The following is a 12,477-nucleotide window of genomic DNA, read 5'->3' on the forward strand; positions in this document are numbered from 1 at the left end:
AGAATTCAATCAAGTAAACCCTCCTCTCTTATCTCAAAACCCTAAACTAGTGAAGTAAGAAACAAGTCTGTCGCACTCTCGAAACCCTAACCCTGTGAGGAGTCGAGAGAGAAACTTGTTCCCCTTCGATGCAGTTTTTGTTTAAAAGCGCGAAATTTCCCCAGAATTTACTATGCAATGCACATCCCTTTCTAAAATCTACCCCTCGATCGTCTCTAAACCTGGGACATTACACCATGTCGACCTGTCGGCGAGGCACAGCCGCGTCGAGACCTGCAAAAAGACTACTAGTACTGAGAAAGGAACCGACCTCTTAAACAAACAAAAATATTGTGCGGAAAAAAACTAATGATATGAGAAATCTTACACACTTCACGGTCATGCAAAACATATCTGCATCTTTTTTATTTAGTCTAATCAAAACATATCTGCAAGTATTTTCATATCAGGAATGGGATTCCGGTAGAGATGTGAATACAAACAAGGTAAATGTACGCCTAGCAAGAAAAAACACTAGTGTTTAATCTCAAATAACCCAAGATCTCTCCACCATTCCCATGCACGGAGTTGCCATTTTTCTGAATTAGGCATCCGAGGCACACATAACAGTGAAGCAAACAACCATGGTTGGCATCAGGAGGGTTTAAGTTGCCATACCATTCAAAAATAAAGTATCTACCAAATGATATTAACAATACTGATAATTTACATTGAGCTGTGAAGGTCACAAGAATCAAGAATGAGCAAACCAATGTAGTGCTAATTTGGTCTTATAGCAGGGAATGTATTGGCAAAAAAAGGGTCTAAGGTAGTGGTAAAATCTGAGACACAGGGTACTTGCATCTAGCTCAAAAACTATTGTCCAGATGAGCTAATCACAACCAAAATAAGTCACTTCTGTGGAATTCCATGCTCAACAGGGGTGGCACGGTGCGGTCGAAAGAAACCCATCAACATTATCAACCGTAAATGACCTTCACGGCAACAAAATAAAGTGATGCCATGAAGATCGGTACATGTGAATCAAGAAGATTTCTTGTACGAAGCAAGCCGTGCCGTGTAGGCCGGTCAACGAGGGAGTTCGGTACATGTGAATCAAGAAGATTTCTTGTACGAAAGCAGGGGCACAAAATAAAGTGATGCCATGAAGATCGTGTGCAGAACAGCTCACTTTTGTGTGATTATAAAGTCAAGATGCAGAGTCTTACAAAACAATGCAACTAACGGTGCATTCGAGCATAAATTGCAACCAACATACATATAGCATGTGGACCTAACAAACTAAAGATAAAAGGAACACGACAAGATGCAATATGGGTACCACAAAATCCAGTAAATGGACATACGCTGGAAGAAAACACATTGATGGAACAAAGCATGCTTTAAACCATCTGCAGGTATGGAATAGACAAATATGTGAGATGACAGTAACAAGACAGAACAAATGATGCCAGTTTATAAGCAGAAGGTATGTCCATATATCATCATTAGCACATTACGATGCAGTTAGAATTTTCTTCTACCACGAGCAACTAGAATTAACTGCAGAAAAATAGTAGTTTAGGGTTTAGAGGGCACAACTGACAACACAAAAGGCCATACCAGCACTACTGCTCTCGAAACTAGAGAAAACAAGTGTAAATTCTGGCAGAGAAGTGCACCCTTTGTGTTGTTCAGAGTGCATGCACACATTTGAACAGTTCCCCAGGGACATAATGCACCATCTAAATTTCCTTAGCTACTCATGGCATTTTTGCAAGAACATGATGCAAACTTGAGATAAGCATGTGCAGCAACAATGCATCAGGGTTAGAGAAAGAGCAAAGTTACCTCGGCGCCGTTCTTGGTAATGATGCAGGCGATAGCAGCGGTAGAGGCAGTCGTTAGAGATGAAACCGGCGCCACAACACAACCAACGGGTCTAGCCACCTTTCCTCCTGGAAGTGCAGATGCAGCAACCGCAGGTCCTCCTACAGGTAGCATCGTGACCAAGCTAGCAGATGGATCTCCAGCCTCCACGACAGCTGCCAAGGTATTGTACTGCAGAAGTCGCAAGGAATCAATCTTGAGGTTACATTTAGATGGGGGAGAAGAGGATTCAGACTAGGTGATTGGGGCACAGCTTGTACCTTGATGTGTGTGGAGACAGGTGTCAGTCTGCCGACGACGGCGGTGGTCGACATCATCACTGGTGGGCCTTGCCTATGAGAAGGCCACGTAGCAGTAGCAGCCGGTTGATCATGCGTGATTTTGATCTTCTCTCCCTCATTGAATTAAAGTGAGCTTATTTTCCGGCCATGTTAAAACATTATGTATCTTGTATGTATTAACATCAAACTCCATTAGACTGCTCATAGTGGGAGTAACTTAGGTAGTAACATCACATATTTCAAAGTGTTTTGGTGACATGGCATAGCAATAAATGAAGAAAGAGAGGGAGGTGATAACTAGCTATGTTACCATAACATCACACACTTCAAGATAAAATGAGTCTACAAACTAATAAATGAGACTTTGCATGATACCATCTCTAAGTTACTTTCCACTATGAAGGTAGTAACATGAACTAGTAACTTATGCATGACACTACCTTATGTTACTCCCCACTATGAGCAGCCTTAGGAAATTGATGCCTTGAAAAATTTAATTGACCGTAAGTTCGTTATGATTTTTAGGGGAAGGCTAGCACTTACATCGGCACCGCCATGAAATTTTTGGAGGGTCTAACACCGCATGGGCTTTCACGCTAATTTATAATCTATATATGGCTACCACGGAATGATGCAAGGGAATAGCAGCGCAAATACGTAGGAGCCATGATCGATAGTTGCGAAATCAGTGGCAGATGTTGAGGAATGGAGTAATCTAAAACCTAAGGTGCCGGTAACGGTGGAGCGCTGGTGGCCTCCTGGCGCAGGCTGGTTTAAGGTGAACGTTGACGGACCATACCTTCAAAGCGAAGGCAACGGAGGGGAAGTTGTGGTCATCATAGACCACCACGGTGGCATTCATTGCAGGAGCGTGCCTTTTTTTTTGCCCATGTTGCGGATGCGGACAGGGCCGAGCTTCTTGCATGCAGAAGAGCCCTAGTGCTTGTGAAGGAGGTACAAGCGTTGAATGTGATTTTGGAGACGGATTGAGCATGGGTCATGGCTAAGCCGTGGAACGAGGAGAATGACCGATCATTTCATGGTCCTCTCATAGAGGAGATCAATTAAGGAGTTGTTGGGAGGCTTCAGGGAACCTCGGTGCATGTTGTTCGACGGACAATAAATGTGGTTGCACATGGGTTACCAAAAGAAGGATGCGAAAATAAGCTTTGTAGGGTTTGGCTCGGTGATGCACCGGCTAGCACTGTGAACTCCCTTGTATTGGATATTTCTTTGAATTAATATCATCACAACTGATTATCAAAAAAAAGCATGAGGCCATTCCTGGTAATACAAAAAAAACTTTTGTCTCTCTCACGCCAAGCCATCTAAGATGACGACCGACCTGCGCCAGGTTAATTAGTTTGTCGGTGTGCAAGCATGCAACCTATCGATATAACTATGCTTGACGGTGAAGAGGGAGAAGCGCGCCAAGTTCAACAAGCATTGTGTCCCCCCTCATCGGTGTAGTACAACTCATCGACAACGCATACGAGTCATATCTCATCTTCATCACGAGGACACCATGCATGGTGGTGTTTGGCCATCACGCATGCTACCTTGTTGTGCATCGAGCCGGCTCGATGCTGAAAACACGCACCGGTAGTAGACCATTGGAGGGCCATCGCCCACGTCCACTCACACTATCGGGCCCACTTTCCCAAACAATTAATGGAAGGATGCTACATGACGACGTGACGCTGACATCCTTCTTGTCACCACCTTGACAAGAAGTACGACAACACCGTTCGAGGATGTCGTCAAAGCTGTTGTTGGCTGGATGGTTAGGGTGGCCAAGTTTCCCAAAATTCTAGACATTGGTCACGGTGGTGTGAGCGACCATGGGTTGGTTGGGCACCTTAGCTTGATGCCTTGTTCTAGCTCGGAGTCGCACAAACCCTAAGCATGGAAGATTTTGGGTCGCTAGCATGGGGAACAACATGAACAATGTGGCCAACCGCCACAATGTCAAGCTCGATCTTATTTTAAGAACTAGTGTTTTCTCTTCTCCGACCCTTACTACCAGGCATGCAGCAATATTTGGCCTGGCTCAAGCTACAGAAACAAATTTATCGGCGTTGCTAGACACGGGAACTCACCGCTCGGGCTCACTGGATGCGCCAACCTGACAATTAAAATCGTGACTAGTCTAACAAATAAATAGTTTAAAGGAAAATACTTTATTTGCTCCTTTGTTCGCTAGCTCCTACTTCCTTCGGTCTCTTTTAATTGACTCAAATTAACTAGCATGCACAACATTTATTAGCGCCTAAATCAAAGCATCTTCTTAATTAATGAGCAGATTGATTGAAGGAATGAGGGATCTTTTTACAAAAAGTTTAAGGTCTCTTGAAAACCGCGCGTGTCCACTTATTTGTGAACGGAGGGAGTATGCAGCATTAGCAGGTATAACAATTGTACGTCTTCACCCGTGAGCAGATCCTCATCGGAGGTTGGCAATTAATAACGGCGGGCGGGCGGGCGGGAGGGAGGGAGTTTATAGGAGACGAAATAATAATGGATTGCTTATTGATTTGTTGGCTGGCCAAGGAAACTCGACTCGACGGTGCAGCTCTTGTCTATTGTTTGGCATCACGTCATCATCTTCCTTCTGCTCTAGGAGGAGCGGCGGAGAACTGAAAGATCAATAATGGATTGCTTATTGATTTGCATGTATGCACGCGTCATCGTCAGCATCAGCTCAAGCGAGGAGAAACCAAACAAAAAAAGAAACGCAGCACTACTAGTACTGACTAGCAGCATCGTGCAAGTATATGTGTCAGATTTTAAAACAAAACGGACGTGCGCAGAGAGGCATGCATGCATGACAGTCTGGCGGCGTATATAGAAAAATAAAATAATTGTACAGTACGTGGTTTTGAAAAGGAGAGAAACGAGCGGAACGAAACGAAATAAAGTGGTGGTCATTCCTTAATTTTGTTGGTCGCTGGAGCAAAACCTGCATCATTGTTGGCTGGTGCCAGCCTGGCGCGCGGGGGGAAAGGAAAGGAAACGGCGCGCGGGGGTTTACTCGACACGCTCCAAGAAGGAAAGGTCAGGCGAGCGATTGGCGTCCAAAGTCGAACCGACTCGCTCGCTCGCTTACAGTCAAAGCCGTGCGTGGACCAAGGCCTCAGAGCAATTCCAATAATATAGCCAACTGTTGGCTATAACAAGATGTCATATCATTTGTAGTCATCATATAGCTAACATGTATAATAGTTGGCTATAAGAATGTAGTACTTTACTAATATATGACCACATTTCACTCTCACAAGGTGCCTAGGAACACGTCGCAGAGTCATTATCGTGCATAGTAGCCCACCTCCCTTCTCTCTCCTCTTCTCTCTCCTCCAACTCACCTAAAATATATTATTTAATGTCTTATAGTCAGCTGACTGGACTCTATTGTACTTGCTCTCAGGTGCTCCAGCCTCGCCCCGAACCGCCGCTTCATCCATGTCCACCAGGCCCGCCTACCACACGCGCTGCGCTCTGCAGCTCCATCGTTTTCGCTGATTCAGTGCCCAAATCTCAAGTGTGAGAATGGTGGTGGTCCTGATCCCCGGCCAGAGCATAAGCCACCTCACCCCAATGATGGAGTTCGCCGATGTCTGCCTCCGTCGCGGCCTCGCCGTCACCGTCGTCGTCCCGGACCCAACCCTCACCGCCCCGGCCTTCCGCTCCGCCATCTACCGGTACGCCTCCCGGCTCCCGTCTCTCGCCGTCCACTCCCTACCTCCCCCTCCCGCCCACCCCCACTCCCTCGGCGCCGTCCACCCCTTCATCCGCATGCAGGCCGCCTTCCGCTCCCAGGCACCCGGCCTGCGAGACTTCCTCCGCAGCCTCCCCGCCGTCCACGCGCTCGTCGCTGACATGTTCGCCGTCGACGCCCTCGACGTCGCCGCGGAGGTGGGCGTCCCGGGGCACCTCTTCTACTGCACGGGCGCCAACAACCTCGCCGTCTTCCTCCAATTGCCTTCATTTTGCTCCCGGAGCGGCGGGGACTTGAAAGATCTCGGCGACGCGCCAGTGTCGTTCCCCGGCGTGCGCACCATGCCGGCGTCCCACCTGGTCGACGGGGTGCTCGACAGCGGGACCGAACTGTACGCGGCCGTGCTGGACGTGTTAGGTCGGATGTCTGCGGCGCGTGGCATTTTGGTGAACTCCTTCGAGGCGCTGGAGGGCTCGGTGATGGCGGCGATTAGAGAAGGCCGCTGCCTCCCTGAGCACGCCAATCCGTCGGTCTACTGCGTCGGGCCGTTGATCGCGGAGGGGGAGAAGGAGGAGGAAAGGCATCCATGTCTCCCGTGGCTTGACGCTCAGCCAGAGCGCAGCGTCGTGTTCATCTGCTTCGGCAGCCGGTGCACCCTGTCGCTGGAGCAGATAACTGAGATGGCCAAGGGGCTCGAGAAGTCCGGGCACAGGTTCCTGTGGGTGCTGCGCGCGCCTCCTGCCTTCGCTGCGGCCGCCGGCGAACCAGACGCGGCGCTTTCTCTCCTCCCAGAGGGGTTCTTGGCACGGACCGCAGACAAGGGCCTCGTGGTGACCGCGTCCTGGGTGCCGCAGGTGGACGTGCTGCGTCACGCCTCCACTGGTGCCTTTTTAACGCACTGCGGATGGAACTCGACGCTGGAGGCGGTGGCGACCGGCATGCCTATGGTGTGCTGGCCGCTGGAAGCCGAGCAGTGGATGAACAAGGTGTACATTGTGGAGGAGATGAAGGTTGGCATCGAGGTTAGAGGATATAAACCTGGGGAGCTTGCCACGGCGGACAATGTGGATGCGACTGTTAGGTCGATCATGGACATGGAGTCAGAGGGACGTCGGACAGTCATGGAACGGGCCTTGGCAGTGAAGGAGAGCGCTGCCGCGGCGTGGAAGGAAGGTGGGTCCTCTTTTGCCGCATTCACTGAGTTTGTCAAACAAATGGAGTAACGGGGCGTTTGTAGCAACATATCAGAGGCAGGTAAGCATATGTAAAGTGAACATTGCAGTATTGTGTGTCATTATGTACTTGAATAACTTGAGTAGAAATTGCAATCTATACAGTAGTATTGTGTTCTGATCTATGCCGGAAATGAATGTTGTGATATATTAATTTCACTTTTCATGTCCATGAATAATTACAATGCAGACATATGATCCCAAATTGCTCAATTCCTGCACCGGCATTCCTTCTTTTTTTAAAGAAAAGATGGCCTTTATTCCACTCCAGCCATTAGAACGCCCTGTTTAGAACTGATGATAGCATGATTTCGATGTATGCTTTGATTTCCCAGCCTAAGCAATTTTTGAAAAATGATAGTGGCTGCTTGGATGGCTCATGCAGCACCTGCACTTCATTAGTTCTTGCATTACACTTTTCATATTATAAATCTGATAACATGTGCTAATATGGGTGTACCTTTTCTTTCCTTGAAATAAAGTCAAGGTCATCAGTTATTTATCTCATACCTCATTCATGGGGTGGGTTTTACTTGTATATCATTCACGCGATTACTATCGTTACCACGTGTTTATGGGAAATTCTAAAGCTGTATTGAGCCAGCTATCAAATCTCCAATCCTGTTGTGAAGAAGCTTTTCTTTTGTAAGAAAGTTATTTTTGCTGGGGCTTTCATAGGAATTTTCAAACTTACCATTGTTAGCTTCTAACATAGCGCATCCTGGTAGTAGTTCATCCTCAGTTCAGTTAGCGGACTGAACAACCTTAATCAGCTGGTATCTGGTTTGGGACACTCCCACCTCATCGTAGGATGGTTTGGCACAGTTGATCAGATTGACGAGGCACTGTTTTTCTACTAACCTTTTTATTGCGATCAAAATTGTGTTCTGGTTCATGTGTTGTTGTTTGCTGATAAAACTGGCACACAGGAGTCTGTGGTGTAAATGATGTTAACTGTCAAATGCCAATATATTTCTGAGGCCCCTATTCGATAGCATGAAAGCTAGTCAGGCAATGAGATTTGCAAAATTTAATTCTCATGTTTTGCTGCCTACAATATGTTTCAAAGGCAGTACTTCCGCTAGAAAGAGTAGCTTATATCCGGCGCCGATGCAGATTCAGTGACTTTGTGATCGATTTAGCCCTTCATATGTGTGAGATTCAGTGGACAAGAGCGACAAAGACTTGGCAGTTTTGAGCGTTTCAGAGACAGAAACAATGAAAATTATCCATATTGAAGATTTGACGAGGAAAGTTTAGATCACTGAACAAAATATAACAGGCAAAAAATGAAGTGATTACAACAGGACAAATCGATCAATTTTGTACGTAGCATATCATTGAAGTTCTCTAGCACTTAACACTGGAAGCATTTCGCGCAAAGTGAAACTGTGTCCGAAAATAATGTGGTCATCTCCAAGATAAATTAGACTAGTCCTCCTCACTGTACAGTGGCGGCACAATCTGGTTCGAATCGCGGTTTGTTTATTTTTTTTTCTTCGCTTTAGCTGCTTCCTCACCTCTCCCTCTCCAAACAATGCTACCGTTCAATTTTGCTGAGCATCACCTTCGACCACAAGCACATGACCTATGTGCTAGGCTTGCAATTCCACGTACATAATACTAACAAAAATAGTATGAAGTCAAGGCCATATCAATGAAAGCAGGAAAAATACAAAGTTTATCACGGTTACAGCAGCCAATGTGGATAAGAGAAATATAGCAATTTCACCCTCAGCAATTCCTTCACTTCTCATATCCATAGAGCACTGGAATTAATCTTTGATGTGAGCAAATGATCAAAGGAAAATCCTACATAAAAGTTCACATGTTAAAACTCAGTTAGCAAGCAGAAATAAGATTTATTATGCATGGGACTATAAACCAAAAAAAGGCAAAAAGCCCCCCCCCCCCCATTGCCTGTAGCTAAGCATTATTCTAACCTATCCAAGACCGAGATAATGAAAATAATAATAATACATGAACATAAGACAATTTTTCAAAGGAAAGACAAATACACATGAACATAAGATGTGGTTTCAAGGTATACTTGTTATTTCAAGGTATACTTGTTATTTCAAGGTATACTTATTATTTCAAGGTATAAGATGTGGGCACTTTCTGTTCATGAACATAACAAATCATTCCAGAATGTTTACCTTTGTTCCGGATGAAAGATGACTCTCACCCCATCCAACCGTTCTTTAGTGGCTAAACTGACAAGCCTTCCAAACCTTCCAAATGCAGGTGATATTATTGTAACGCTGTCCAACTGCTGATAGGCGCTTGGTAGCAAACAATGTGCCATATGTGAAGCAATACCCCATGATTCAAACCTGTAAAAGATACTCTCACCCTCAGCAAAAGAGTTTCTTTAGGAAGATTTTCAAGCATGAGAAAACATTGATAAGAAAATTTTGTGATAGAATTTACCTGTAGCTTGATACTTCTAGCTGTGCAATACCATATCCAATGAGAACTGTTGCTGGGCTTGCAAAGGGTGAGCAAGCTTAAACAAGAAAGGCATTTTAACATTTATAACCTGGTCTTCTCATAAGAAATGAGAAAGATCAGGTGAAAAATCTAAAGCATCATCTAAAGCTTGATACAGTTCTGAGCGTTTCAGTGGCAGAAACAACAAACAGCTAAACACTGGAAATTTTCTAGATTGAAGATTTACACTAGGAAAGTTTGGATCAGTGAACAGGTTATAAAAGGCAAAAGCTGAACTAATTACACCATGACAAATTGAACAATTATGTAGCGTAACATGGCGATGACCAATTTACAGATTCTTACCCACAACTGAACACTTTCTGCAATTTACAGACCCTTAATCCATTTGCTTCATAAACTCAGCGAACGCTGTGTGAGAGGAGCCACCAACCTTCCATGCCGCGGCGGTGCTCTCCTTCATCTCCACCAGCTGTTCCTCGACCGCTCGCCGTCTCTCCGGTTCAATGGCCAACAGTATAAAATTCAGTGCATCGGACATAAGGAGCATGGAAACCAAAACAGCATCAGGTCAATAACCAACAGTATAAATTTACGGTAAAAAAAAACATAAAATTAATTAGTAGTACCAGAGCAGTCCAGAGTCCACAATTCAGTTGACTAAACCACACAGGTTTTGCAGAGTAAGCAATCAAACGATTTCATACCAAAACAAGCTCTATATGCAGTTCTGTAGCGATTTTCCCATGTATATCCTAGTGGTAGCAAGAACTGGGATAGGCCAAGCAAATCGAGCAATGCAGCCGCCGTGGCGCACTCTGGGATAGGCCAAGCATACTCGCACTTCATGTTTCTCAATAATCTATGGCATGTCAACCCATCACAGCTTGCTCGATCGCTCAAACACAAGATAAGATGGTGCTGTTGCAATATCACCGTCGTAGGTTCCAGTTATAAATTACACATTCTAATCATGCTATTTATCACCGTGGAAATACAGCACTGTGCAATTTACACTTGAATAGTTTCTGCAGACATTCCCTTACTCCATTTGATTTACAAACTCAGCGAATGCGGCGCGAGAGGAGCCACCTTCCTTCCACGCCGCGGCGGTGCTCTCCTTCAACTCCGCCAGTCGTTCCTCGATCGCTCGCCGGCATTCCGGTTCCATGTCCATGATCTGCCTAACCGTGGCATCCACGTCGGCGGCCATGACGAGCCCGCCGCGCTTATACCCTCGCACCTCCACGCCAACCTTGAGCTCCTCCACGATGTACATCTTGTTCATCCACTGCTCGGCCACCAGCGGCCAGCACACCATCGGCACGCCGGCGCCCACCGCTTCCATCGTCGAGTTCCATCCGCAGTGGCTGAGGAACGCGCCGGTGGACGCGTGACGCAGCACCTCCACCTGGGGCACCAAGGAGGACGCGGTCACCACGAGAACTCTGCCCGCCGTCCGGGCCAAGAACCCCTCGGGGAGAAGAGACAGCGCCGCGTCCGGCTCGCCGGCGGCGGAGCCAGGCGGCGCGCGGAGCACCCACAGGAACCTGTGGCCGGACCGCTCGAGCCCCTCGGCCATCTCGCCGATCTGCTCCAGCGACACCGTGCACCGGCTGCCGAAGCAAAGGAACACCACGCTGCGCTTGGTCTGCGCGTCCAGCCACCGGAGGCACGGGTGGCGCCTCTCCTCCGCCTCCGCGGCCACCGGCCCGACGCAGTAGACGGGCGGGGTGGCGCGGTCGGGGTCCCTAAGCGCTGCCACCGCCAAGCTCTCCAGCGCCTCGAAGGTGTTGACCAGGATGCCGCTCGCCGCCGCCATCCGGCCGAACACGTCGAGCGAAGCCGCGTACAGGTCCGTCCCGCTGTCGAGCACCGCGTCGACCAGGTGGGACGCCGGCATCGGGGGCACGCCAGGGAACGACACGGGCGCGTCGCCGAGATCTTTCAGTTCTCCGGCGCCGCTGCGCGTAGAGCAGAAGGAAGGCAGTCCGAGGAAGACGGAGAGGGTCGCGACGCCCGTGGAGAAGAAGAGGTACCCCGGGACGCCGACCTCCGCGGCGACGTCGACGGCGGACACCACGTCGAGCATGTCGGCGACGAGCGCGTGGACGGCGGGGAGGCTGAGGAGGAAGTCCCGCAGGCCGGGTGCCTGGGAGCGGGTGGCGGCCAGCATGCGGATGAACGGGTGGACGGCCGCCTCGAGGGGTTGGTGATCGGAGGGAGGGGGAGGAAGAGAGTGGATAGAGAGGGAGGGGAGCCGGGAGGCATACCGGCAGAGCGTGGAGCGGAAGGCCGGGGCGGTCAGGGTTGGGTCTGGGACAACGACGGTGACCTCGAGGCCGCCATGGAGGCAGATCGCGGCGAACTCCAGCATGGGGATGAGGTGGCTTTTGCTCTGGCCGAGGACGATCACCACCCTTCTCGCCGTTGACATTTTGCTTTGGTCTGTCAGTTTCGCACTTCAGCAAAACGATCGACCTATGCTACTTATGCCTTTGTAACGTGTCCTACAGGGAGAGTGGTGTTTTGCAGCGATTTTTTTTTTAAATAATATAGTTTTTTTTCTTTATTTCCAGAAATAATAACCGATTTAAATTTTTTCCACAAATAATACACTGTCGGGAACTAGTACCCCGATTAGAATATATCGGGATAACACACCCCGTATGTTGTCAGGCTCCTGCTTCCCGATTGCTTCTTATCGGACTGAGAAATCTTAAATCGGGGCCAACTACCCCGAGTCAGCTACTTGCATGCAGCTGCTTGCATGCAGCTACTGCTCCTGCCTGTGATCGCCTTGGTTTGGCTGGAAGTGATGTCAAAACGAAGTAATGTTGCAGAAAACACTTAGCGATCTTTGTATTGGTGCGATCGAAAAATGGGTCTGCACCTTGTTTCAGCGGGGCGTCCTATAGTGATCGGG

The 12,477-nt window shown here is 48.0% G+C and overlaps 2 protein-coding genes across 2 annotated transcripts; one reads left to right on the top strand and one right to left on the bottom strand.

Moving 5' to 3' along the window:
• The first annotated feature begins 4,078 nt into the window (after positions 1 to 4,078).
• Positions 4,079 to 7,260, top strand: LOC124656645 (anthocyanidin 5,3-O-glucosyltransferase-like). The gene is made up of 2 exons (XM_047195356.1): positions 4,079 to 4,176; positions 5,675 to 7,260. Exons 1-2 carry the CDS (start codon positions 4,079 to 4,081, stop codon positions 7,086 to 7,088), a joined length of 1,512 nt encoding a protein of 503 aa, XP_047051312.1. The 3' UTR covers positions 7,089 to 7,260.
• Positions 7,261 to 10,593: 3,333 nt separating this feature from the next.
• Positions 10,594 to 12,010, bottom strand: LOC124683386 (UDP-glycosyltransferase 88B1-like). Its single transcript, XM_047217906.1, has one exon. The coding sequence runs from the start codon at positions 11,986 to 11,988 to the stop codon at positions 10,594 to 10,596; it is 1,395 nt and encodes a 464-aa protein (XP_047073862.1). The 5' UTR covers positions 11,989 to 12,010.
• Positions 12,011 to 12,477: the final 467 nt, after the last annotated feature.

Source organism: Lolium rigidum, chromosome 1 (assembly GCF_022539505.1).
Source record: "Lolium rigidum isolate FL_2022 chromosome 1, APGP_CSIRO_Lrig_0.1, whole genome shotgun sequence".
In the NCBI taxonomy this organism is placed as follows: Eukaryota; Viridiplantae; Streptophyta; class Magnoliopsida; order Poales; family Poaceae; genus Lolium; species Lolium rigidum.